General features: G+C 42.7%; 1 protein-coding gene and 1 long non-coding RNA gene across 8 annotated transcripts; one reads left to right on the plus strand and one right to left on the minus strand.

The window, feature by feature from the left end:
• Positions 1–822: 822 nt before the first annotated feature.
• On the minus strand, positions 823–1267 carry LOC134406912 (uncharacterized). 2 transcript variants are annotated; one of them, XR_010025992.1, is made up of 2 exons: positions 1161–1267; positions 823–962 (listed from the first exon to the last, which is right to left on the minus strand). It is a non-coding gene; the product is annotated as an uncharacterized LOC134406912 (long non-coding RNA). The 2 variants fall into 2 exon arrangements; XR_010025993.1 differs by having other exon boundaries at positions 1089–1196.
• A 327-nt stretch (positions 1268–1594) lies between these two features.
• On the plus strand, positions 1595–27692 carry CASC3 (CASC3 exon junction complex subunit). Of its 6 annotated transcripts, none has more exons than XM_063138551.1 (14): positions 1595–1871; positions 4489–4516; positions 5336–5373; positions 5836–5991; positions 7985–8136; positions 8430–8606; positions 8791–9479; positions 11578–11642; positions 12267–12378; positions 13502–13600; positions 14353–14582; positions 17439–17561; positions 17731–17774; positions 27539–27692. In XM_063138551.1, the coding sequence occupies exons 1-13, from the start codon at positions 1644–1646 to the stop codon at positions 17770–17772; spliced, it is 2139 nt and encodes a 712-aa protein (XP_062994621.1). In that variant the 5' UTR covers positions 1595–1643; the 3' UTR covers positions 17773–17774; positions 27539–27692. The 6 variants fall into 6 exon arrangements, with proteins under 6 accessions (XP_062994621.1, XP_062994623.1, XP_062994618.1 ...); XM_063138553.1 differs by lacking the exon at positions 27539–27692 and adding an exon at positions 20307–21820 and having other exon boundaries at positions 17718–17774; XM_063138548.1 differs by lacking the exon at positions 27539–27692 and adding an exon at positions 20307–21820.
• Positions 27693–27696: the final 4 nt, after the last annotated feature.

Consider the following 27696-nt stretch of genomic DNA (forward strand, 5'->3'; position numbering starts at 1 on the left):
CCTATCCAGTGGAATTTTAGGATGTTTTAATAATGTATACTATGTTTTTAATTCAGTTTTATGCTTTTTATACTTATTGTTGTTCCCCACCTTGATCCAAATGGAGAGGCGGGTAAGAAATACAGTTATTATTATTATTCGAGGGTTAGATATTGTATTGGGCTAGATGGACCAGTCTGACTCCATTTAAAGTAACTTATTTGTACTCACCATGAAGGTGGTAACTTTAGTCAGCAGGTAATGAGTATAGAGGAGTTTGAATGGTGGGGCCACAAGGCCATGAAATGTAAAGGGTAAGCAGTTGTCACATTTCTACGCAGTACCCAAAATATATACAAGATAGTGACCCCCTTACCAACAGCAGCCCCTGGGAACAATACTAGATTTCACGCTATGCGTTTTTGAACACATAAAGCATAACAATTACTTCTACATTAGTGAGGGAGGAAGCAGCAGCCAGGCAGCTCTCCATCCTGCCTGGGTCCAGCTCCAGCTGAGAGCCCCCTCCCTCCTGCTGCCAACTGTCACCACTGAACTTTCCAAGTAAGATTGTAGTGCCTGAATTTCCTTTCCCCCCCTCCCTCCCTCCCAATCCCCCTTCCTTTTGTGTCATGTCTTTTAGATTGTAAGCCTGTGGGCAGGGACTGTCAAGAAATACTTTTGTAAGCCACCGTGAGAGCCTTTTTTGGTTGAATGGCGGCATACAAATCTTAAATAAATAATACATTAGGAAAGATTCCCCCAATCACAAGTGACTCCAAACTGAATTGAATTTAACTTGCTAGCAAAGCATAAAAAACCCCTAATATCTAACAAAACAGCAACCACTGACAACAAAGGTTTAGTAGGCCTGTAAAAATTGAAAGGTCATCTTGTGTCAAAAACACATGAAAGTTTGCTTCAGGTGAGCTTCTCTGGGGACGGTGCTCCAAAGTCCTCTTGGCTGCAGCCATTTGTGGAACCTGAGAAGAATGCAAATTCCATGTTAGGGATCAGAAATAAAACTGCCACAATTGCAATACGTTTATACAAACAAATCTATGCTGCAACTACAATTGGAATGTTATGCACTGCTCTGGTTTCTCCACCTGAAGAAAGGACAATTGCGCCCCCACTTTAAGCTACTCTTGCTTCACTTCTTCCTGCCTCAAGCCTAGCACCTTGTTCCCTCAGAATGGAAGCCTGTCTTTCCAGTTTCAAGCGCTTTAGCACTGCAGGATAGGCAAGAATGACGTCACCGTCGCAATGGGAAAACGTCATGACAGACGAGGCGAGATTTCTGCCCGTTTACGCACCTCCCTCCTTCATGCAGCAGTCGCCGGGCACGTGACACTGTTGCCAGGGCCTTTCTGCTCCCCCGCCCATTGAAATAGAGAGGCGCTCGCCCGTGACGTCAGTATCTGTGGCGCCTTGATTGAGCGCGAATTTCCTTCTTTCCCCATATACCTATATTTCCCTTCGCCCCTCGACCGCAAAGGACTCTGGGTAGGTCGGGAAGGCGGAGACCGAAACGGACCCGCGGTGCTCGACGGGCATCGTAGTCCTTTTGTGGCCGAGCGTCATCTGTTCTTACCCGTCATCCCCCTTGCGCCTCCGCCTCATAACCGTTTCGCTTCTTGTTTCTACTGTTTGCTTCTGTCAAGATGGCGGATCGTAGGAGGCAGCGCGCTTCACAAGACAGCAGCGAGGATGAGTCCGATTCGCCGCCTGGAAGCGCAGTTCCTTCCCCGCGCGGCACCCACCGCCTTGGCCTGGCCGGGGCGGGAGGCGGCGGCGGCGGCGGCGGCGGCGGTGGTGGTGGTGGTATCGCCGGTACTGAAAGTGTGGAGGTGGCGGTGACCGTGGGAGGTAGCCCGGCCGACTCGGAGTGTGTGAGTGGAGGAAGCTGGGCGGGAAGAGGAAAAGGGAAAGCTCCGTGGTCGATTGACTCCCCTGGCCGTAGCTTGCTGTCATCGGGACTTAATTGGACCTCTTCCCACGAAATTAAAGGAAGAGAGTGGTCCTGAGGATGTGCAGAGTACTTTTTACTCTTAGCGCTGCGTAGCAGCAACCAGGTCCCAGGCACCTGGGTCCACTTGTTCCAGTCTCAAAGGATGTGGCTTTTGGGAAAGCCTGAGCTCCCAGAACCTCGCTCTTGTTTTGCAGTTCCCACTGGGGGTGGGTGGGAGTCTAATAAGAGTGCCTCTGAGCATATGCAGATTAGTTCTTTCACCAGTTAATAACCAGAACTTGTTCTCGGATACCTGCAGTTTGGTATCAAGAATTCTGAGGTGTTCATGCAAGCCATAGCTTCTTGTTCCTGTTTTAGAAGTTTAAAATTGCTCTTTGTAGTGATAAGTGTCTCTGAGGATATACTGAATGTTCCTTGGGTCTGCATTAGGTAATACGTATTTTAAAAAAGCGTTTTCACATTTTATTTCTCTCACAACTGTCGGTCCTCTGCCTTCCTAAATACAAAGTGGCGTTGGGTTGTGGATTTTTGCACAACAAATTCTAACACTATTTTTATATGTTAGCAGCAGATTTTATTGTGACATCTTGAAGTCTAGAAAAACAACAATATAAAAATCCAGATTGATACAATTCTTAGCACACTTTGAAGACAGTTCTGGGTAGGTTAAAATGCACACTAAGTTAAAGAGTTCAAAGTGGAGGAATATTTTTTTTAAAAAAGGAATCCAGGCATGTTTCTTCTCAGCCATATGAATGCCTCAGGATTTGCAAATGCCCTACATATGATTTTATGTGATTTGTCAACACCTTCAGCAAACCCAACTAGGTTTTTTTGGCTAATTTTGTTAATAATAGAATGGTTTTGCTTTGGTCCTGTTTTCCCAAGAGAGAAGCTAGATGTCCCAAACTCCAGTCATGCTGTTACAGGCTTCAGAATAGCATGTGTCTAGTGTGCTTAACCATTCCTTAACCATCAAGAGAGTAATTAGTGGCTGCCATATTTCGGTCATCTGCTTTGCTGCCTTCCATGTTCTTTTAAAGGCATGATTCTCAAGATAAGAGACTGCCTACTTCTCTAAGGAAACCCAGATTATTGCTGAAAACAAGAGGATGTCAAAAAATAAAGGCACACTGCAGAGGGTAGCATCACAAAACACAATACAGTCAAAATACATGAATGGGTTTGAAAGTAGATTTTACTAAGCACTTGTAGGTTTCAACTTGTTTCAAACATTAGCAGCCCTTCCTTGGGGCTCTTTTTCTTTTCTTTATTCATAGGAAGTGGCTGATAGTCTGTCTTTTGTAGTGAGGTTATCTTTGCTATCTAAAGCTGTGTTTGAAACAGGCAGTTATTTTCCTGTAGGAGGAAGGAAAATTTGTTCCTCCTCCTGGAACATCCTGCTCCTCTTAGTGGTGTGCAGTTTGCACACAGAAGTCATATCCGGAAAGCTTCACCAGAGTCAATATCCGAAGGACCGCATTCTCCCTTAGGAGCCAGCCTGTGCTTTGAGATCTTCTGGGGAGGCCCTTTCAGTCCCACCACCATCACAGGCACACCTGGTGGGGACATGGGAGAGGGCCTTCTCGGTGGCAGCTCCAGTGCTCTGGAACGCTCTTCCCAGGGAAGCTAGGCTGGCTCCCTCCTTGATGGGCTTTCGGAGGCCGGCAAACACTTTTTTGTTCTGCCTTTGGTGATTAAGCTGGGCCAACGTCTGTGCTAAGGACTTTTAAAATTGTTGAGTATTTTAAATGTTTTAATATTGGAACATATTTTAACTTTTGTGAATTTCTGTTCATAGGTTTTAAAACGTATATGTTTTAAATTTTGTAAGGCCACTTTGAGGCCCAGTATTGGGCAAAAGGAGGGATACTACTACTACTACTACTAATAAAAAATTAATATTCCAATCTGCCCTGTGAAGTGACAGACGCCAGCTTCTTACACATGAGAAGATGGCTAAGTTCCTGCCTATTGCCTAGACCTGAGCGCCATACAGCTGCAAAGACTATCCAGATCCTTGAAAAGCGAGTCCCCCTTAATTTACATTTCCACAATCATATCTGACCAAACAATGATTCCATCAGGGATTTGGTGTGAAAAGCAGTCGTTTTTCCCAGGAAAATAGCTGGTGCATCCATACCTTAAGCTCAAGCAGGGAACGCCCAATCAAAGGGTGACTAAAAGGCGTAGAAGAGAAAAATCAAGTTGGACCAAGTGAAACAGAATTTCCTGAAAGCACAGAAATGGAATGTCTGGGTCCTGGCTAGTCACTACACCTTTCCCCAAGCCCTAAGTAAAATGTTTGGGAACAGTGTTCTTTCTATTATTTGTTTGTATGGTTGAATATTTGAAATTTGGTTGGTTGTGAAGGAAATTCTAAAGTCATTCAGCTCTGTCTTTCACCACCAGGATTTCTTAAATATATTTATTATAAATAAAATACTTATTTGTACTTTTAGGGAGGCATAAACTATTTTTTCCTTTGAATACGCATGTGTTTTTCTTTAAGGTAACATTTCTCTCTCTCAAAATAGGAGAGTGAAGATGGCATAGAAGGAGATGGTAAGTTATGGTCCTTTTAGTGTGAGTGATTGGGAATAGTGATACAAGAGTACGGTCTTGCTCAGTAGATGTTGTTAAAATTAATATTCAGATACTGCAACAAAGGCCTCACAAAAACGGTGAGTTCTGAAGAAGGATTGAAATGCAGGGAGAGAGGCAGCAATTGTTTTCTGGAGGGAATCGGTGGCAAAAGGAGCAGCAAGGCAGAAAAGGTGAATCATTTAAGGCAGCAAGAGGCCAGCAGATGGCTGGTGATGGTGGATAGGGAGGAGCTAATGTATCCTGCAATATGTTGGCAGAGGGATGCTGAGGGTCAAGGCCACTGAGGGCTTTGAAGACAATCATAAGGAGTTAATGGAACTCCAGGACCAGGCAGGGAACCATTGTAGGGATTTGAGAAGGGGTACCACTCTGAGAGCGGGTGAATAACATTGCTACAGAATTCTGGATAGAGGTCAGTCCTAAGCCCTCTTATAACAGGAAGCCAAAGAAGATGTGGTGAGAAATGACTTGAATGTGAACCAGGGCATTTTGCCAAGAGAGTGGCGAGAACACCAGAGAGGAGGTGCAGCAATATTTTACAGGAAGGAGCAATATGACTTGGTGACAAATGAAATATTGGAAGCAAAGAAGAGGGAGGAATCAAATATAAAGACAGGCTTTGTGCCTGATCAGTAGGGTGGATGTTGCAATTGTCAGGGGATAACAAAGAGTATATGACGAGAGAAGGGCTTGGGAGAAAAGATGAAAAATTTGAACTAGGCCAAACTGAATCTGAAAGGATGTATCTAACTTCAAACAACTCTTCCTTATTTTTAGCTGTTCTTTCCGACTATGAAAGTGCTGAGGACTCTGAGGTGGGTTGAGGTTTTACTGACAATTACAAATAAGCTCTTGCCATTTCATCTTGTGCGTGAACTTCACACACAAATTAGCTTGTTGATTTAAAGAAAAAAAATACCCTTCAAGGACCTGGTGGAACCTGTTAAGTAGATGTGGATTCCTGGGCTCAGATCACTGATGGACTGAAGAGATGGATGAACTGGGGCGTGGAATCTTTACTGCCCTTGTTTTGAAAAACAGCCTCACTCTTGTGTGCTAACATTTTAGTAGGTGTTTGTCCACCTTCCCAAATTTGAGGTTCGCTAAGGGCTAGAAACTTGTGCCTTGAGTGCATGTTTCATTTCTGCAGGTGTTGGGAATGCCATTAGATTCTACACAGTATAAGATGGGTCTGTGCAGACAAATCTGTGCACTATAAGGGAACATGTGATCTTTCACCTCACTCCAAAATGAATCAGACTGGATGTTTGTTTCAGGCTGAGGAGGGAGAATACAGTGAGGAGGAAACATCCAAAGTGGATCTGAAGCGAGATAGTAATGATACTGAGTTGACAACAAAAGCAGACAAAGGGGATGAAAAGCCAGAATCCAAAGGCACCGTGGCAGGCGAGAGACAGAGCGGGGATGGGCAAGTAAGTCTTGCTGAAAGTTGAGTATCCGTACTAACAAAATTAAAATGTCACCTTGGATATCTATATTTCTGAATGAATCAATATATATTGTCATATTTTAAAACCACTTCCTACATGTTTAAGGCATCAGATTTGCCTATTTGGGTCTTGCAAGTACTATGTTTTTGCCATTAAAGCATACTATCACATTTTGTCTATATATATTCTGTAGCTGTTGGTATTGTCATTTGTCCCCAGTATTGTGCATATTTGATTCTTGCAACAGTAACCATATAAGATCACTACATCATCTTTATTCAGGATTCTTACAGCAACATAACTCAGAAATAGTAATGGATCTACTTGTATCTTATAACCCATTATTTTTAGCTATTCCCAATGCTTTACAGCTAGCAGACAGTTTTATTACAAATGTTGGTATTCCCCTCTTTGTTACTTTCTGCAGTTCGTGGTATGATTTTGCTTAAAATCAAGGAAGTATTTTGTACACTTCAGCCATATCTTATAACATTTTTCTCTGACAAAAGCTTTTGATAATGAATGTGGGTACTGTAATGCTTATGTTAGGTTCCAGTTAGGGCTGTGCACGGACCCCCCGATCTACTCCGGATCGGAGCTCCGCTCCCCCCCCCCCATAGACTTGCATTGCAAAGGTGAAACGCCTATAACTTTTTTAGTTTTCAAGTTAGAAACATCAAAATGGGCACCATGATAGCTTCTAAATAGATCCTTATTCATGCCAATTTTGAAGGGAATCAGATCATGCCCTGATTTTTGGGGAATATTTAAAATATTTTCCCCAATTTACAAAACTGCATTCATCTCTGTCATTTTTCAAGATACAGACATGTAACTGGGCACCATGATAGCTTCTAAATAGATCCTTAGGCATGGCCACTTTGAAGGAAATCAGATTGTGCCTTGATTTTTGGGGAATTGTTAAAAATACCCCCCCCCCCCCATTTACAGAAATGCAGTTATCCCGTGATAACTGAAGGAAATCGGATCATGCCCTGATTTGGGGGGAATTTTTATTTATGGGGGAAATGGGAAAAGTGTGGTCTGGTACTTTGCCCTCACATTTTTTATGCTTCTTTACTGTAAGCAAAGCAAACACACTCACACACAGCCACAAACACACACACAGAGGATAGATGTATTTTTTTGGTAATTTTTTTGTTTAGGTTTTTTTATAAAGAAGAACGAAAATAAGAACACACTCACAGAACACAGGGTTTAACTAAGGAAAAGACAAGGGGGAAGGGGGGGAAACACTCCAAAGGAAGAATTATAAGTTTATATAAATCAAAGAAAGGCAAAAGAGAGCACAGGAAAGCTAAGGAAAAAGTAAGAAACAAACACACACACCCAGAAAAACCCTAAATCTCCAACTAACTCCTCCAAAGACAGTTCAAGAAAAACCCACTCCTCACTGACTGAAGTCCTACCCAAAGACAAAGAAAGAAAAGTGTCTCTGGCTTAGTCCCCCCATCCAACATTGGGATTGGATGATGATTTACATGGGGTGATCACTCAGCACAATTGAGAGATGAAGCTGTCTATCAACGCCGAAAAAGGCTTATTTCCCCCCTCCCGCTTACCCATTAAAAAAAAAATTATTGGCAACCCAACCGCTGAATGTTTTTTTTTTTTTTTTAATCAACACAAATGACCCCCAATCATTAATCTCTAAGCACAGTAAGTTTCAGGGATCTAGCTTTAAAAACAAAGAAGTTATAGGCATTTTTTCGCCCAATACAATCCTATGTAAAAAACCGTCCAAAATGGCGATCGGAGCACTGGATCGAGGCGAAGCGTTCCGCAACTGAGCGAACCACTTCGCCTCAATCCACTGCCGCCCTGCCCTGTTTCGGATCCGCCTTTGGTGGATCCGGTCGCTCCGCTCCGGATTCGCTGGTCTGAATTGGAGCGGAGCACAGCCCTAGTTTCAGTAGTGGGACGGTCAAAGGGTGCTTTGTTTACTTCTTTGTAGGAGAGCACTGAAGCAGTTGAGAACAAGGTTGGCAAAAAACTTCCTAAGCACCTTGATGATGATGAGGATCGGAAGAACCCTGCATACATACCTCGCAAAGGTCTTTTCTTTGAGCACGATCTTCGTGGGCAGACCCAGGAAGAGGAAGTCCGGTAAGTGACATGAGCAGCAAGGGAGAGATGAGAGGGGCTCTAGGTCAGGAGACCAAGGAGTAGGATATGTTGGTTGGGGAAGTAATTTTGCTTTAACAATTGGATGGGGTTAAAGAACTGACTTTTTGTTTGGTTTGATATGAGTTCTTCCCCCTCCCCCCACATTAAGATACTAGTTTTAGTTCTCTTTTTGTGTTCTGTTCATTCTATTTTTTAATCTATGATTTTGAACCCCTCAAGATGGGGTAGAAATTAATAAACTCTCACTGGTTCTTTCCCTCCTGACAAACAAGGCCTAAGGGTCGCCAGCGTAAGCTGTGGAAAGATGAAGGGCGGTGGGAGCATGACAAGTTCCGGGAAGATGAGCAAGCACCAAAAAGCAGGCAGGAACTGATTGCTCTTTATGGATATGATATCCGCTCATCACACAACCCTGATGACATCAAGCCCAGGAGGGTGCGCAAGCCAAGGTGAGCTAGCAGGGGCAGGGGCTGTGTACATATGTTTGCTATGGAATAGTGTTGCAGGGGTCTTGAGGACCTGGGTTTCTTCCTGCCTTAGGTGGGGGAAGAGGAACATTGGTGATGGGGAACTAAATACTCCACCTTAAGTAGCTTGAGGAATTAACTTCTGATGTATCTCATTTCCATTCAGATTTGGTAGTCCACCACAAAGAGAGCCAAACTGGTCCAATGAATGGCCAACTAAGCCTCCACGTCACCAGAGCCTAGACAGTACTCCTGTGCCGCCCCGGACATTCATCAACCGCAACTCAGCAGGGACAGGGCGGATGCCTCCACCAAGGACTTTCGTGAGGCCCAGCGGCTATAAAGAGACCCGCCCGAGCTATCGTGCTGTGGACGTGAGCAGTCAGCATGCACCTCGCTTCAGCGAGCAGTCGAAGCATGAGAACAGTTACCGGGCCAGGCGCTCAGAGCCTGTTGCACCACGAGAGTCTTCTCCAGAGGCAGAAATCCCACATATCCACAACAGCCCTGATAAAAAGGAAGAGGTGGTTTCAGAAAGCCAAACAATTCCTGCTGATGTTCTGCAGCCACCACCAGATAGGCCCGTGGAAAAGAAGTCCTATTCTCGGGCAAGGAGGAGTCGGAACAAAGTGGGGGAGACAGGGAAATTGGCAGATGAAGTCCCACTTCCGTCGGGGTTGACTCCTACACCACTGAAAACTGCAGAGGTTGTACCGTCCCCGTCACCAGCAAAGACTGGTAACTGGGAGGTGCCTGTCGAAGCCAGTCTAGATGGTCTTGAGCAAGACATGACCCAGTTAAATATAACAGAACAGAACTGGAACCAAGGGCAGCCCCAGTTCATACAACCTCAGGGTAAGTGGCAGGATGATGAGCTGAAGCAGAGATTTATCTTAATTTAGTCCTATGATCTTCCTGTACTTTTTACTATAAGGATAGTAAAAAGTATAGGAAGAATAGTAAAAAAAAAACCAAATTCTGTCCAATCATAAAAATATTGGTATCTGACCAGTATATGACTCCTTTCTGCTTACTTTTTTCAGAAAAAGTCTCTATTCTTCTCTGCTGACCTCACCCTCTCAAGCTCCATCCTCCAACTTTTCACTTCCTGCACTTGCCGTCTCCCTGTCTTCATTCAGTTTGCTACCTTCTCAAGTCTTTGGCTCTTGCTTTCCTAGCCCCGTGGCTGCTGCTTCATGCTTTCCTCTAGAATCTGAGTGGCTCAGCCAATGCCAACTAGGCCCTGTTCAGACAACATGCTAATCCACGATGGTTAAGCATTTTCAGGTAAACATTATGGCTTAGTGTGTCGTGTGAACTATTCCTAACCATGGTGGCTACATAACCATGGTTTAAACAGGCTCACTAACCACTTGCTGCAAAACAGCTAGCAGCCTAACTCTGACTTAGCATGTCTGAACAGGCCCCTAGAGTCATTTAGGATTTTTTTTTTAAAAAAACAAAACTGGCTGATGATAGGCAGATTCCCTTCTGCCCACTCTGTATATCTGTGACATTAAGACATCTTGTTCAGTTGGTGTCAGAGGATTCACCATTATCAGAGAATACCAAACTTAATTGCAATACAGATTTAAGGCTAAAATCCCCTTAGTTATCTCTGGTTGCTAAAGGTTTGTGTAAACTGAAAGGTCTGGGAGTACCCAGAAGCAAGAAGCTTAATTAGGTTGTCAGACTTATGCCCCCATAACTATTTCCTTAGTTGTCTGATTCATTCATTGTGCAGGGAGCTCCTAGTTAGAGATGTAAAATTTCTGGAAATTTTGAAGCCGTGGAAAATACCTGGGGTTTTTCCGTTTTTTTCAGGGGAAAACAGAAATTTTTGGAAAAATTGAAATAATGCAATATTAGCACTTTTTACAGATTGAAAGTCACTTTATTACTTTAGGAACATAAAATGTAATTATGTCCAAGTTGGTTTGGCATAAAATTATTACATTTGGTATATTAAAAGTAGTGTATTCAAACAATTATTACAAATTTACTTTTTAAACTTTTTTTTGGTAACAAATGTTGCTACAAGCTCCTGAACTGTTAGGAACACCTGAACTGTAAGGAACCTCTTTGGTTCTGCCAGTTTATGAGGAGCAGGCAAAAAACAATTTTAAAAAACAACAACTGAAGAAATCACCAACAGTAGTAACAAAGAAAATTATTTATGTCTCCACTAGTCCTCCAGTGTCAAGACATAAAGCCCCCATTCCCATAAAAACTGAGAAAAATGGGGGGGGGGGGGAGGACCAAGATTCAATGAATGTGCATGAAATTTAATCAGACTCATTTTCTGAGCTATTATAGCTATCACTATCCGTTTCAGTCTCTGCTTCCATGGCAGTGCCCCCTAGAGGCAGAAATGCATCTTCCTCTTGCATTTGAGAGTTGTAGTCTTAGTTTGCAACCTAGGACTTGCTTGTCCTTGGTGCACAGACATTGTAATAATCTGATACTGTACAGTTTTTAGAAATCATTTGGAGAAGTAAATATCTGAACACCTTGTCTTAAACATTTTATTCATTATGCTAAAATAAAACATACCATAATACGTTTTTTCTTCATTTTTTCTGAAAAAAAAACAAAAAAGACTTCGGGGGGGGGGAAACGTTTTTTTTGGAAGCTTTCCGGGTTTTTTCCAGGCCTTCACATCTCTACTCCTAGTGCAAGTGGTTTGCATCTTCAAATAGTAGGGTTCTTGCACTGGGCCTGGTCAGGTATTACTTCCTGAATACAGTACAAGTTTTGATTGTGCATGCATACCATCATAACCTATCTTCCTGCCTTCCTCTCCCCATCTTAGCAAGTCGTGTTTCTCCTCGTTTTTCTCTCTTTCCAGGATTTCCCTGAATCTGCTCTATCTCCCTGGATTCTTCTTAGTGCTAGTGTAAAGTTGAGGAGTAATCAGTGTATTTTCCCCCCCTTTCATTTCATTTCCCAACAGGTATTCCCAATCAGATGCACATTGGAGCAGCCCCACCCCCTCAGTTCAACAGGATAGAAGAGATGGTAAAGTCCCATATCTCTTTCCTGCTTCTCAAATGGTGGGTCTGATTGGCAACCAGAGGGCAGGCAATGGCTCTAGAATTTCCCATGGCGAGTCCGCACATTCTTTAACGAGAGAACCTAAATCAAGGAGTTGGGATAAACTATGCAACTTGAGTCTAGTTGAGCAGTTGTCTTTGTGGTAGGTTAATCTTGGCTTGGTTTCGAATTGCTCTGATCTTTTTTTCTGGCACATAATGTGCCCCCTCCCCACGTGCCTGTGTGGCAGGTGTGGAATTTGAACTTGCTAGGCAAGAAATGCCAACCCCCTTGCAGCTGAAAACTGCACCCAAGCCTCCGATCTCTCGTTTCCTAAACGTTTTGGGATTGTCTTAGGACTGTCATCACCCTGAGTCTCCAGAAATCATCAGGTTAAGAATTAAATGAGAAAGTGCCCAGGCAGCAGCTGCTGCTGCTGCATTAATTAGAAGCCTAAAGTGAGAGCTTAGGTTCTCAGGATTCTGCAGAAGCTTCTCTTTCAGGAGATATGAATGGGCTTGGGAAGATCTTGAAAGCTTGCTGGAAAGGAAGAGGGTGTTTCACTCTTATAATCTTCTATGAACTTGAGATGCTGTTGTGTTTTTTCAGGGAGTTCAGGGTGGCCGTGCAAAGCGTTACTCGTCACAGCGTCAGAGGCCTGTCCCAGAGCCTGCTCCACCAGTGCACATAAGCATAATGGAAGGACACTACTACGACACACGTAAGTGCACTTTGCTGCTGACAATCTCTTTAAGCCTTGACAGGATTTTGTGGTACTTCAGAGTTGTAGTGGGCTGCAAACCCATTTATTCAATCTCCTGTAGTATGTATGAAGTGCTTATTTAATGAAAGCAGAACTGTGTGTTCTAGACAAATAGAAAAAGAGAATAAAGATGTCTCAGTGAGATGCTATTGCCAAAAGGACAAGGACACTTGCCTCTAATGAGCTGGCAAATAGATTTGTGGGTGCCCGATATTTATTCCTTGCTGCAAAGCTTGCAAAACTGGTCCTTTCGTATAGAGCAGAGGTGTGCAGCCTGTGGGCTGTATGTGGCCCTTGGATGTGTGATGTGCAGCCTCCATGCTCCCCACTGGTGAATCCACCCTGCACTGTTCAACATTGTTGTTTCCATGCCAGTAATGGCAACATGAAAACAGCAATACTGCTCAGGGTTGCTAATGGGGAGAAGGCTAAAGGCTCCTCCCCTTCCCTCCCCAGCCTGCCCGCCAATCTGCAGCAGCTGACATCGTTGCTTCTGCACAACTAATGCCAATGTGAGGTTGTTGCGGGGAGAGGCTTTAGCCTCTCCTTCCCTCAACAACCCAAAAGCAGTTTGGTATAGTTGTTAGAGTATTGGACAGGGAGTCACGAGATCGGGGTTCTAGTCTCCCTTGAAACATAAATGCTCACTGGGTGACTTTGGGCCAGTCACAGACTCTCAACCCAACCTACCTCACCAGAGTTGTTTGAGGATAAAAAAGAGAGGAGTAGGATTACGTGCACTGCCTTGGGTTCCTTAAAGAGGGAAAAAGGTGGGATATAAATGTAATAAATACATAAAATTAACAGCCCTGTAAGGTAGATCACACAGAGGTAGAAACTGATACATTTTACCTAATGAATTTCATGATTGGTGAGACCTGGGTTCAAATCCCTAATCAATCTGTACAACGCACCAACTCTAGATGCTGATTGCTGAACTGTTTTGTGAATGATCTGACTTGTGCTCTTTCCCTTACCCTGATGGGAACTGTGGATTCTTCTTACTGGGATCCCAGTGTGTTACTGCTAAACTATCAGTGTCCATGGAATAAAAGATATATTGAATGGTTTGTTGTTGCAGTACAGTTCCAGGGACCCATCTACACTCATAGTGAGAATCCTGCCCCTTTGCCTCCCCAAGGGGTGATTGTTCAGCCAGAAATGCATCTCCCCCATCCAGGTATGGACCTTCCTCTCACAGCTTCTCTTGTCCCCTTATTTTTCTCTAACTTCTCACATTTGTTTTTGCAAGCATAATTGTCATGAAGAAACCTATATCCCCAAATCCCTGTACAGCATCACTCTTCTGAATTGGGCATTTTGGACAAATATCTTGTCTGTTGGTGGTGGGGCGAGGGTGGAGTGACACAAGTTGTTGTAGATATTTTGCTATTCCCTCTGCGGAGATGGTGGGCTCAGAATGATAGGAATCGTCCGTTTTGCCAGCAGGGCAGCTCTCAGCTGAAATTGTGAATGCGAAACGAAGCCTGGAATACGGCTAATGTGTGGTGGTATTTTAAAAGCATCTCTCTTGAAGTGTTGCCGATTTCCTGGGGTTGCACACATACTTGTCGGGCAATGAGGCCCTTTTAGAAGTTCCCTTCTGGGCAAGCAAAACAAAAATAAATTTAACTTTTACATTATTGGAGTGAAAGGGAGAGATTTTCTGACCCCTCTGCCAGTCACAGGGATTGACCCTTCAGGATCAGCCTCACAAGCACAGAGCAAGTTACACTGCACAAGAATCCTCCAGGTTATTTGCTCCCTGCAGGAGGCAGGCAGGCAGGCAGGCAGGCAGGCGATTGCTTCCAGCAAAGGTCTTCTATTCATGGAGCAGAGATCCTCAAAACCATGTAGTTCAAATTGCCTTAGCAAACGGGGGTTGATCTCTGCAGCAATTATTTGATGACTTGGTCTGTCTTTCTCTACCAGGCTTACATCCACACCAGACACCTGCTCCTTTGGCTAATCCTGGTTTGTATCCTCCTCCGGTCTCAATGCCCCCTGGACAGCCACCGCCGCCGCCGCCACCCCAACAGCTGCTAGCACCAACCTACTTCTCCCCTCCTCCTGGAGTGATGAATTTCGGCAGTCCCGGTTACCCCTACCCTCCAGGAGCGCTTCCGCCACCCCCACCTCCCCACCTCTATCCCAACACTCAAGTAAGTTTGTTCTGGCTTGCTCTTTTTTATTTTCTTTTTTTAATAATTTTTTTTAAAAATTCCAAACAATACAAACAATACAATATAAAATAATACCCCATAATACCCCATAATACATACTAAACAAATTAATAAACATATATTTTAACTTAATTCTGTTTAATCTAATCATTGATTAACATTAACGTGCTCCCTCAACCCAGGGATCTTTTTCTGATTTCCAAAATCTCATTAATTCCTCTAGAGGTGTTTCCCCTCTCCCCTTTAATAATACAAAGTCCAAAAGCTGTTTCCATATTACTTCAAATCATTTGTTTTTGTCATTCCTCTTCTCACTCTCATGCTACATGTTAGTTTATCATTAATAGCAATATCCCAGATTTCTTTGTACCAATCTTCTATACGATAATCCCCTTGAGCCTTCCAGTTCCTGGATATCATTAATCTTGCAGCTGTTAAGTTCGTTATCAATTCTTTTTTCTCTTGATTACAGTTCAATTCTCCATACACGGATAACAATGCCACAGTTGGTGTCTCTTCTATCTCCATTCCTATGATTTCTTTTATCTCATTAAACACCATTTTCCATAATTTTTGTACGAATTTACATTCCCACCACAGGTGTAAATACGATCCTTTCTCTGGACACCCTCTCCAACCTAATGCCGAGTTCGTCTTATTTATCATATTTAATTTCACTGGGGTTAGGTACCATCTCCAGACAAGCTTGTAATAATTTTCTTTCTCTGGCTTGGCCTTTGGACACTGAAAGCCAAAGTGGCAGACAGCAAAGAAGCAAAGTACTGGTGCACACAGGCTTGCTTTCTGTCTTAGTTATTTATTTTATTTATTTGTTACATTTCTATACCGCCCCCAAACCGAAGCTCTCTGGGCGGCCTTGGCACTATTGCTCAGGCTCTCTGGCAAGCATCCTGCAAATTGGATGAACAGTTTGGTTTGCCTCTTCTCAGAGGCATGATTCCAGTGGTCAGACAAACAGAGAAATGTGTGCAACATACTGGAAGTTATACATGGTATGCTGGTGGCGGGACACTGCTGAAATTCCTCTTGCAGTTGTGCTGCATTAGAAGCGGCTAATCCAAAATGGACAAAGGTGGATGTTTTTTTATTAAACAGCTTTCCAGTTTTGGAGACAAGACTTTATAATAGTGGAATAGAGCCTCATCGTCGGGTGTTTTTCTGGCACTGGTCTAACAGCCTGGGCATCTGTACCTAGTCCCTTTATGGGGAATTTTAAAAATACAATAGAATTCAGAATAGTGAAATGTTCCCTTCTGTAAATTCCCTGGATATTCAAATTTACAGCATGTCTTTGCAGCAGTGGTCCAGTATTGGGTTATCTCTTTCTCTCTCATCTCTGAAAGATGGACAAGTTTCATCTTGATAATAAGGCTGACACATCACAATCCCGAATTCACCCTAACCCATTGCTCTCTTGGAATGTAGGGGATCTGCAGGTGAAGGGTGGCGAAGGAGCAGGGCTCTCCTGCTGAAGGATGGGCAGATCTCAATCCTGGGGATGGAGGCAGCCTTGCTTTTACAGCTTAGTAGAACAATGAATTGTTTTTATTTTACAGTAAAATGTGTAAGTTGCTCTTCGTTTAGTGGCATACCATTAAAAGAATAAAAGTACAGGATAAAATTCAGTAACAAAAAAATAGAGAAGTAGCAGCAGCCATTCAGTAAGCAAGACAAAACCTGTCATTAAAATCAGCTAGTCAACATTCTGGAATGTCTAGAAAAAGAAAAAAAAGTGGATGCCAGGTGAGCTGTTCTGGGGAGGGTATTTCACATGCAAAGCACCACAACCAAGATGGCTCTCTGGCAGGTCACCAGCTGTCTAATCTCAGGCAACAAAGAGACCTGGTGGACCTCATATGTTTTGGGCAGGCTCTTGTGATAGAAGGTGGTACCTCAGGTCACCAGTTGCCAAGCCCTTTATGGCTTATAGGGATCAAGCAGCACTGGTATTTTGGAACAGCATCCCAGAGTTTGGAACATGGCAGTTTGTAGTTAGGTGTAAAAGTTTTCAATTCCACAGAGCAGTCTGCCAGGGATATTCAGCAAAATGTAACCTGGTTTCAGTATTTTCAGGTTAGGAATTTAGTAGCTAAGAGAATGTAGCTCATACCCATAACGTAGCATGCAAATTGACAGACTTTGAAGTTTTGTTGCTGTCAAATAATTTGTACAAAAATCTTCAAAACTGTATGTGAGTATAATATCCTGCCAAAATGTTGCTAGCAAAGTGTTGGAGACTGATTTATTTTGGTAGATTTTATTTTAGTAGATTTTATATCCTGCCTTCCTTCTATTATGGAACTCAAGGGGGCATATATGGGGTCCCAGGTGGTCTTCCTCCACCAGACCTACTTCGCTTCAGTTTAGCTGATCTCAGACCATGCCAAGGGGTTATAACATCCACACTATAGAAGAATGAAGCAGGAAAGTCTGATAGGTTATATTGATGAGGAAGGTCTCTTGTTTGAATAAGGATGCAGCAGGAAATTTTACTGCAGTCCCTGACCTTAATAGCGAATGGGGAAAGTGTATTACCTTTTGGAATAACAATATCCTCCACAAAACCTGAATCTGCAAAACTTAACACTAGAATAATTCCTACATTTGTTTTTAAGCAGATAGCTCAGTGGTTTATCAACATCAAGCCTGTGAGTTCTCTAATTTGACTACTATGTATTGATGTTTTCTTTTTAACTTTAAGTTTGTTTCTACTTTGATTTACGTGTGTATTATTATGGGTTGACATTCATTTTGTATTTCAGTTTAAAAAATTGTATAACGAAACAAATCAGCAGTTTTCTGTTGGGTTCCCAGGCCCAGTCTCAGGTGTACGGAGGGGTCACCTATTACAACACAGTCCAGCAGCAAGTGCAGCCAAAACCTTCACCTCCCCGAAGAACATCCCAGCCAGTCACCATCAAGCCTCCACCGCCTGAGGTATTTGTCACTTACCCTCCCCTGTTTTCCTCTGTTTTGTGATCATGTGGGCTTCCAAAAGAGGGAGTTCACTATTCACAAGACCCCCCTCTACCCACAAAAGTGGTTTGGAAATGCAAAAAATCACTACTTGTTTTGATATGTTGCAAACTCTAGATTCTCGTTGCAGGTTGTAAACAGGGCTCCAGTTAACATTTCTAAACGCTTTTGAAGGTGAGCTTAGAAGTTAAGAACAAAGTTGATATTTGGACCCTGTTTAACTAAAACAAAGCACACCCCACTAAAAATTCCATGATGTTAATTGAAACTTTACTGTGAAATAACTTGTCATATAGCAATGTTGACTGTCATTTTTCTTAAGTGTTAAAAACAAAAACATGTCATTATTTACTTGATTTGGAGCAAATGCTTGTTTCCTAATTTTATTTTTTTGAATGTGTTTTCTGGTTCATGCGAAAATGCCGCTTTTATTATTTCATCACCACAAAAGTACTATGCTAAATTTTTTTAGCAAATTGCCCCAAATTAGACAAAGCTGAGCACTCCCTTCTCAAATGTGGTGGTGAGATAGTATCTCTTAGGAATGCACCTTTGCAAAATGTCCCATTTTGTTGGTCTCAGATCAAGATGATAAGCTCCCAAAATCTTCCAAAATCTTCTGTAGACCACAGGAACCATTTTTTCCTATTTTAGTTTCTCACATGAACTCTGTTTCATAATCCATTTACCCAGGATACCAGTCTATTGACTCAATTCAAATCTATGCTTGCTTTGTGTTTAAGAGGGTGAATTGAAAAACAGCAACAGCTGCCCAGGTTCAGGGCTCATCTGCTTCTTAACCCTCACTTCGTCCTACATGTTAATGGTATGACTGGTTGATTATAGCCATGTTGTGTGGGGAGTACCCCCTCAATCAACCGCTGAGTTGACTGTTAACCCACCATTGACTATTGTGTTGTCCGAACGCAGCCAGCTTCTGGCTTGTGAACTTACTTGTTCTCTAGAAAAACACACAGGCCTAATTCTCATGGAAAAGATAAACCTATGACTGTGCTGTGCCACTTCAGTCTGCAAGTGGGGGCTGAGTGATGGAAAGGTCATTCATTCAAAAACATTTCCTTCATGTAGACAACTAGTATGTGAGCGAGAAAGCTGAGCTAAAGCCATTCTTCATCTTGCTACTTTTCTGTGTGCAGAAATACTATGGCTTCTGTTGAAGAGCATCCCTTCATGTGAACTCTACCACCTGCACTCTGAAGTGGTATAGCCCAGACACAGGTTTGCCATCCCAGTAAGAGAAAGGCCATAGTGCATTGTGAGTTACTCATGATAGTCAGCAAGGAACTGCAGCTAATTTAAGAAAGCACATACACCCTTAAAACTGCTTATTCTCTGGGTAACCCTCCTCAATGTGAATTTCTTATACTGTAGTGCTTTGCTTGAAGTAACAAGTTTAGAAAGAATGCCCTGGGCCATCTAGTGTAATCCATTGGCCTGTTGGTAAACAGCTGAATCATAAGCTTGTACAAATAGCAATGCAAAGACTTGTGTGTGTTTAGAAGGTACTGTTCGAGTAGGGGTGTAGTGGCTAAAATGTTGGACTGGAAGCCGGGAGATCCAGGTTCTAGTCCCCACTCTGCCATGGAAACCCACTGAGTGACTTTGGGCCAGTCACAGACTTGTAGCCCAACCTATCTCACAGGGTTGTTATGAAGATAAAATAGAGAGGAGGAGGATTATGTACACTTGCCTTGGGTTCCTTGGAGAAAAAAAGTGGGGTATAAATGCAATCTATCAATCAATAAATAATAAAGACATTAATTCGATCCAGGTCACAGCAGACCATGGCTTGCACTAACCCTAGTTTAGATCAGGGATGGGATAGACACAGGACATGATGGCCAATTGTACGGAAACATACATTCAGACTGGGTTCAGACAACACGATAACCAGTGCTGGTTTAAATAGTTTACAGTTGGTTATTTAACCTACCATGGGTTATTGTGTTGTGCGGAGGGAGTTTTTTAACCAACGGTTGGTTATTTGGCCGAAATAACTAACGCTGTGTAGAGTTGGCTGTTTGAACCACCATTGGTTATTGTGTTGGGTGGTTATAACCATTGGTTATTTCATCAGCCAGACTCGCAAGGCAAGAGTGGTCAAAGCAGTGGCTGCTGCTCTAGCCCAGCTGGCAGGATAGATTTTTGGCAGCAATGGCCAATGGGATACTAGTGGGAGGAGAGAGGGCAGGGGATGAGTGAGACAACTCAGCGTGGAGTAATAGTCAATTAAACACTGATCCTAATCCACACCACGGTTGATTATTATCATGTTGTGTGGGAAATACCTCCCAGATAAGCAATTGTTGAGTTGATTACTACCCCACCGTTGACTGTGTGCCCTGATTCCCAACACAATTGCTGGCATTTTGGCAGCACCTTCATTGACAGCAGCAGAAATGTGAAGCCCTTGAAGGGTTCCATGGAGGCTAATGGAGCCCTCCAACCCCAAAAGTTGCCCATCCCTGGTTTAGATTATAGTTTTAGCTTTAAAATGAACTGCAACCTCATGGTAAAAATTGGCAGACTAGAGGCAAATAGAACAGGCATAGGAGTGGGTTTTCTGTAACAGTCTCTTATTTGCCTGCCAAGATCTAAAACTCATCAACTGTGGTACTGCCAGATCCTAAGCATGTTAATGCCAGGCCTCTGTTTTCTCCCCCGCCCCCGTTTGTTTCTGTCTAGGACAGCAGAAATGAAAAATCCAAAGAAAGGAGCAACACTTAAGGACTCCATATTTTGCTGGTTTGGTAGAGTACCAGAGCTGGCACCTGTGGCAGGCAGAAGACAACTCCTCTGTGTGGAGTCTCTCCTTTCCTTTCCCTTGGTAATAGGCAATGCACATGGATGCAGGCACTCCTGCTGTGTCATACCATGTCAGTATCGTGATTGGGGATAGATTGCCCATCAGTAGGGCATCATTGAAATTCTGTATCTTTGCAGTCTCTCTCTGTCTCTCTCTCTGTCTCTGTCTCTGTCTCTCTCTCTCTCTCTCTCTCTCTCTCTCTCTCTCACACACACACACACACACACACACACACACACACACACAACCCGGGGCAAAGAGACTGTAAAAATATTGTTGGATGTAAGATTTATCTGTTTGCTAAGAGAGAAGCAGTTTTCATTCTAATCCTTTCTAGGTGTGACTGTTGTTAGGTGTCTAAAACTGCCCAACTCTTCCTTATGTTAACTTCCCATTTGAAGAACATGACATCACTTTCTTTCTATTCTGTTTAACTGGCCTTGTTAACTTGAGTTGTGTGAAACTGTTTTCCTTGGGTTACTTTTTATTTCAATAATATAATTTTAAAATAAGTCCTCCTTGTACAAACCCTTGTTAGTTTCTTGGATTGAAATTAATAGAGGAGTTTGGAGAAGGGTCACATTGTCTGAAAGCAGTAGATATCTTTTCAGTTGCCACTTCCTTTCATCCCACCCCACCCCCAAGGAAAAAGACTCTTCATTTAGAATGAGCCCTTGTGGCAATTGACTACTTGACTCTTTTAACCATGAGCTGTTTTCCCTACTTTGCTCCACTACCACCCTGAGAAAAAGAACCTTTACATGGGCTAGGGTAACCAACAGGCACGTCTGTGTGTGGTTAGTAGCTTGCAGAAACCTGTAAACACAGAAGCTTCATGGTAGACCATGAAGCCCCTATTAAGTTATTTAGAAAGTAGGAGGCCCATTTCTCTGCCCCTTGAAATAGCACTGATGCTTCAGAACTCATTAAGTGATGTCCTGCAGGCTATCAGCCTGCATGCCTGCACTTTGCGGCTTAGATTTTGCCTGCCAGGCTGCATGGCTTCCACTAATCCTCCCCTGCACTTTGTATGTATTTTTAATTGACTTATAAAACCATACTAGGAAGTGGTCAACCTACAACCTCTTGCACTGGACTGGCTTTGGCTCAAGGTTTCTGGGAGCCATCCCAGGCCTGCCTGCTTTTTTCATGCATGTGTAGCTTCCTACATGAAGTACCATGGCCTGTTTATAATTTGATAACCCGTTTAATTTAATTTTTAAGCAAGTACAGCTGGCATTTGAAGAAAAAGCCTTTTATGTTCTAAATGTATTTGTTTTTTTCCTCTGCCTTAATGTTTGAAATGTATCGTTTTAACATATCAGTCTTGAAATCTTAGACCTAATGACACTGTGATAGCTAATTTTTGTTAATAAACTTTTTTGTTCCCGTTCTTCCCACTGTGCCTTTGTAAATATTGTAACTACTTGATACAGGATATGTAATAGAGGGTAGGAATTACTTGGTGGTTATTTTTTGGTTCATGTGTCTTAAACCAAATTTATATAGCTAGGATTCTGTATGGTAACCTGAAAATGACGTGAGAAATCAGCAGACTCATGAAGTCATTTTCATGTGTTTTGTCTGGTGTAATTTGGCTTCCAAAGCTCAGCTCTCCTAAGAATTTGGCTATGGCCAAGGGTAAGCACAGAGGGAATGGGGATTGGGGCAGTCAAGTAGGACATTTGGTAGTGGGGTAAGTGAAGCATCGCTCTTTCTTTCTTTATTTATTTATTTTCCAACAGCAACATCTAAACAAGCACCACACATAATACATACACAGACATTGTACCTACCCAGAAAACTACATATAACAACTACAATGACTAAAAAACATTTAAGGGTAAGGTTAAGATAGATATTTCTTCCGTCCTCTCCATGCCTGATGAAATGCCCCTTATATACTTAATTACCCTGCCACCTAAATTACAACCTTGAATTCACAGAATTTGTTTTCCCTTCCCCCCTCTTAACCTAAAAACCACAAACAAACAAATCATTTTCCTCTTGTCTCTTTCAAATAATCTGTCAGTGGCTTCCATTCCAACATAAACGTGGCCGTTGACCTTCCTCTCCTTATCGCTGTAAGTTTTGCCATTTCTGCCAGTTCTGACATCTTCAGCATCCACTCCTCCGTTGTCGGTATTACTGGGTCTTTCCAGTTCTGTGCAAAAAGTAGTCTTGCTGCCATCACCATATACAAAAGCAAAGTTCCCCCCTTCTCTTGAATTTGTTTATCCATTAATCCAAGTAAGAATGCTTCCGGTTTCATTTCTATATTTATCTTCAGTATTTTTTGGATTAATAAATGTATCTGAATCCAAAAAGCCTTGGCTTTTTTACAAGTCCACCAAAGATGATAAAAGGTTCCTCCTTTTTTACATTTCCAACGTTTACTTGAGGCCCCTTTAAACATTTTTGCTAGTTTTACAGGTGACATTACAGGTGACATACAGGTGACCATCTGTACATCATCTTATAGAAATTCTCTTTAAGCTTTACACATAAGGGAAGCCTATCTCTAAGGTTGTGCTGGACCTTAAAGTGCGTCTCTTACTGTTTGAAAGGCCTGCCTTAATCCCCTCTACTTTATGAGCCTTCTTTTGGGGTTACTCACACTTCTACACAGGTTTCTCAAGAATGAATGCAAAGGAACTTGCTATCTTCAAGAAACACACACAGGATATGTGTACATGGTTGTAGGGATAGGAGAAAGAGAAGAGTTTTATGCATTCTATACATGTGTCCATCATGATGATTCTTGTTTTGGACTGGGCAAGTGTGAACATAGAGGAATTACAATAGAATGAGTTCTCAAAATAAGTTGCTCAGCCAAATAGATTTGGTATGTTAGCAACCAAGCCAGTAGAGGGCAGCATAACTCACACTGAGCCCCTCTATGAGCTGTTAGGGAGTAGAGTTGATGGCCATACATAAACTATGATGTGGAGGATAAATAGCCTATCAATGTAATGATGAGTTCACTTCTCTCCCCTTCCTGTTTCCTGAGAAATTGGGATCTTCTGGGATCCTACACAGATAGATGTAGGAAGTTCTTCCACCTCATCTAGTGATTGTCAAATGCCTATCTAAGGTACTGGCCTAAGGAGGCAGCCCCACCCTGCTTTCAATATTTTTGCCCCAAGTAAAAAGTGTAAGCAACTTCTTTCTACCGTCAGGTAGTTAAAAGCAGCGTTGGGAGAATTGACGAAGGTTAAGAGTACTAAAGGGGACTCCCCCTATATTAGAAAAGCCATTCTTGCCCTCTTTTCTTCTTTGCCTTATGTGCAATGGGTGGCGGCATCTGGAACGAGAGGTATAGAGGAAGGAGGGTGGGATTAATGTCGTCTAGGGAATAAAGCAGCCTGCTCCAACCTGGTGCCCTCAATATGTGTTGGACTACAACTCGACACACATCTTCAGAGGGGCCATAGCTCAGTGGTACGAGCACATGCATTGCATGCAGAAGGTTGCTTTTCAATCCCCAGCAATTCCAAGTAGAGCTGGAAAAGAATCCTGCCTGGAACCCTAGAGATCTGCTGCCAGTCAGCAGTACTGGACTAGATGGACCAATGGTCTGCCTTGGTATAAGGCAGCTTCCTATGTTACTAGCGCTCATTGTTAAACTTGTGTGTAGTCCAACCCATGCAGAGGGCACCAAATTGGGGGAAGCAGGAGTAGGATTGGGTCTTTGAAAGTGTAAACCTTCCTTGAAATAGTACGTGAGCTTGTTTTGGGCAAAACTATTTCTTTAGCCTCAGTTACCCATCCGTAAAATAGATCTAATATTGACCTTAGTTGTCGGGGTGGGGGAGCAAATCCAGGAAAAAGATTAAGCACTTGCAAAATCTTGTATGAGCAATGCATAATACGTTGTGCTGCTTCTACCGCCTCCTGAAAACATTTCAGGAAGCCTTCTTTGAATGTCAGCCATGGTTTATCAAAACTCCGTTTCACCAGAACTCTGTTGTTTTTAAAAATATAAATAATTTTAACATGGTGTTTTTATTCTGCTGTTCACCATTCTGAAATCGTTGGATGTGGAACAGTATACAAATATTGTAAATAATCTATTTTTATGTGGGATGGAGTTCACAAACAAGGCCAATAATAGGTTTAGGCCTATATATCAAGAGGTGGATATGTTTGCCACTGCCTACAGCCCACAAAAGTGGATGTGTGAGCAATATCCCTGTGCAACCTGGATACATCAAGGAGAGGAGACTAAATGCAGCTGTCTGACTTGCTGTGGTCTGTGTCAGTGCCTGGAAATCCTAGTGCTACAGCGAGTCGACGGGCAGTAATCCTAACTGACCTAGTTAGATGTCTTCCCTACCCAAGTACCTCTTGCTGTTAATTGGGGAGGGAAGCTAAATTCTTGACAAAGAAAAATCTCTGGAGTTTGTCTGAACCTGCTTCAGCTTTGCAGAATAGATGAAGTGTTCAGTGTGGGCCTATTTCTTATATAGTGGGTTCTGCTGAAGGGGCTGGTGTGCTGCCTCGCCTCCTCACTGCATGGTGATGCTTGCCTAGATTTCTGTGCTTAATGTGCCACCATTACAACTCTTGGCAGCCTCTAAAGGGCCCCAGGGTGGCAATCCAATCACCACACTGACATTTCCTTTTTAATCTGACCATGTCTTAAGCCCAGGAGCCAGTTTGGAACTTTTTCCTTGGCCAAGAATTCCACCTTTAAAAAAATCCTTATTTGGCCCTGGCCATACCTAAAGTCTACTGATGTAATAATAATAATTACATTTATATACCGCCCCATAGCTGAAGCTCCCTGTGGTTTTATCTCATGTGGCTGTGATATGTGTGAATACTGTAATCACATGGGCAGACTGATTGTATCTTTCCCACCAACTCAAATGGTGCACTCCTAACACAGTCAAGAGACCCATCTACTTGACCTTTCCAAGGTGCTTGCAGTATTCATATGTGCATCATAGTAGTATAGGATTAAGCTGTGACAATGCAGATCCCATGCAGCTTAGTAAATTTGTCTTAATACAGCATAGGCAGTTTTGGGTCCTGTGTACAAGCTGAGCACTGTTGTTATGGTTAATCAATATGAGGTAAAGATAGAGTAATAGTTGCTCATCAGCAGGGATACTAAGAGATCCATCTAGTCAGTGCCTGTGACATTCATTGCTCCAAATTGCACAGGCCCTTCTAGCAGCAAAACCTTACTTTGCTAGCAGTGCGATATTCTGACTTGAGTGCTGGGAGAATATCATCTCTCAGGTGTACAAATGCTTCCTTGAAAGAGAATGTCTGGGGCCCCTCAGTTCCGAGAGACTACTTCCTTTTGTTTGGTTGCAATATTTAAAATGATCCCACAGTGCCTCCTTGACAGTACCATGCACCCATGCTCGAAATTCAAACAGCAAAGGCTGCAAAGTGGCATTTGCAGGGGCTGCATCACAACTGTGAAATTTGCAAGCCAGCCTGAGGTGACAGTTGCCGACCCACCAACCGGGTTAAGGGCCACATGGATTGCATGCAAAAAAGGTCAATCCCCAGATAGGGCTGGGAAAGACCCTTGCCTGAAACCCAGGAGAGCTGACTCTAGTATAGACAATTCTGCACTAGGTAAACCAACAGTTTAGTTTGGTATAAGGCAGCTTCCTATGTTCCAGACTGCCAGCTATAAACTGCCTGGTTTTGCTGCTTGCACAAATCGGGGTGGCAATATAGTCAAACACCCAACAGATGAGTGGTGGTTCATAAATTGTGCAGCCCTTCCCTAGAGGTCCTTGAGCTTTGATGAAATGTACCTTTAAACTGGGTGTTCAGTTACATTGCTTATTTTCTTAAATGGTTGCTGCCCACCCAGAGTATTTAGAGAAGGGTGGCATAAAAGTAGAAATTGATAAAACACAAGGAACAAGTGGCATTTATGGTGTTATGAACTGATTGCCTGGAAAGGCTCACAGAGTGAGTAAGTGTGGGGTATGTATTGCAGGCTTTGTTCGCAGGGGTGGCTTTAGTATGAGGCAGGTGAGGCAGCCAATTCAGGCACCAGTGTTAAAGACAGAGTTGACAAATGGGGTGGAATCCATTGCCTGTCTGTAAGTCTTTGTCCCTCTCATCTAGAAAATGGGAATAATATAGCAATAAGTAGAATCTCTTGCAAGAATGAGTGAGATGAAGAAATGTTGCTATCTTACCTGTGATTTTAACAAGAGGCTGGCTAATTTTTGTGAACCGCCCAGAGAGCTTCGGCTATTTGGGAGGTATAAAAATGTAATAAATAAATAAATAAAATAAATAAGGACACGAATAAAGCAGGCAGTATTGCCAAGAAGAGGGGTGGGCAGCAGGGTGAGGGGAGAAAGAAATTTGCTTAATTGTTGCTTTTGTGTACAAGGTTTCATACTGGTCAGGGCTGAACTTGAACTAGGCTAAATCCAGGGTTCAGTTCTGAAACCCATTTAGTAGTAACAGTATTTCTGAGTGTGGCCCCATTCAGAAGACACATTAAACCATGGCTTTAACCACGGTGGTTAAGCCAGAAAGCTGGGCCGTGTTTTGAAGACATCTTAAACCACGGCTTTAACCATGGTGAATAAAGCAAAAAGCCATGGTTTAAGGTGTCTTCTGAATGGGCCCATTATGCAGAATGCCTTTTCTTTGACATTGAGAAACTGCTGTCACCCTCTATTTATCTGGGATTAGGGGTAAGATTTCTTAGGATTAATGTAAACTTGAACCCCAGCATTTTTTCTTTAACATATTAACTTCAGCTTCTTGTACTACAATACACAAACACTTTGGTCCCTTTTCTCCCACAGCCCCTCTCCCCATTTTATCACACCCTTCAGCACTTCACAGCTGAAAATAGGAATATTCTGATGTACTGGTAATATCATTCTCACACCCAAGGTTTGCTGCCTGACTGCACATGCGTCTGTGCGCACACACACACCCCACCTCCATTAGACGTTGCTGCAGGCTCTTCTCCATCTGTGCGTGCTATATTCATTTACTCTGCAATAATCTGTGCTACGCTAATTTAAAAGCACAGAGACTGTTTGTTCTTTTCGTTAAAGATATGCTAGGAAAACATAATTGTTCTATCATTTGTTATCAACATGAATCTCATCAGCTGCAGAGTGTGAAATGGCAACCTGTATGCTACACATTATTTCTGTGTGGGCATTTAACATGAAGATGCACTTAAGATAAGAAGAAACCAATGGGAAGGAATTTATCTACACCAGCTCCAAGGTAGCCATAGATCACTAGGCCAGTTGACCAGTCTGG

The sequence above is a fragment of the Elgaria multicarinata genome, chromosome 11 (genome assembly GCF_023053635.1).
Source record: "Elgaria multicarinata webbii isolate HBS135686 ecotype San Diego chromosome 11, rElgMul1.1.pri, whole genome shotgun sequence".
NCBI classification, from domain to species: Eukaryota; Metazoa; Chordata; class Lepidosauria; order Squamata; family Anguidae; genus Elgaria; species Elgaria multicarinata.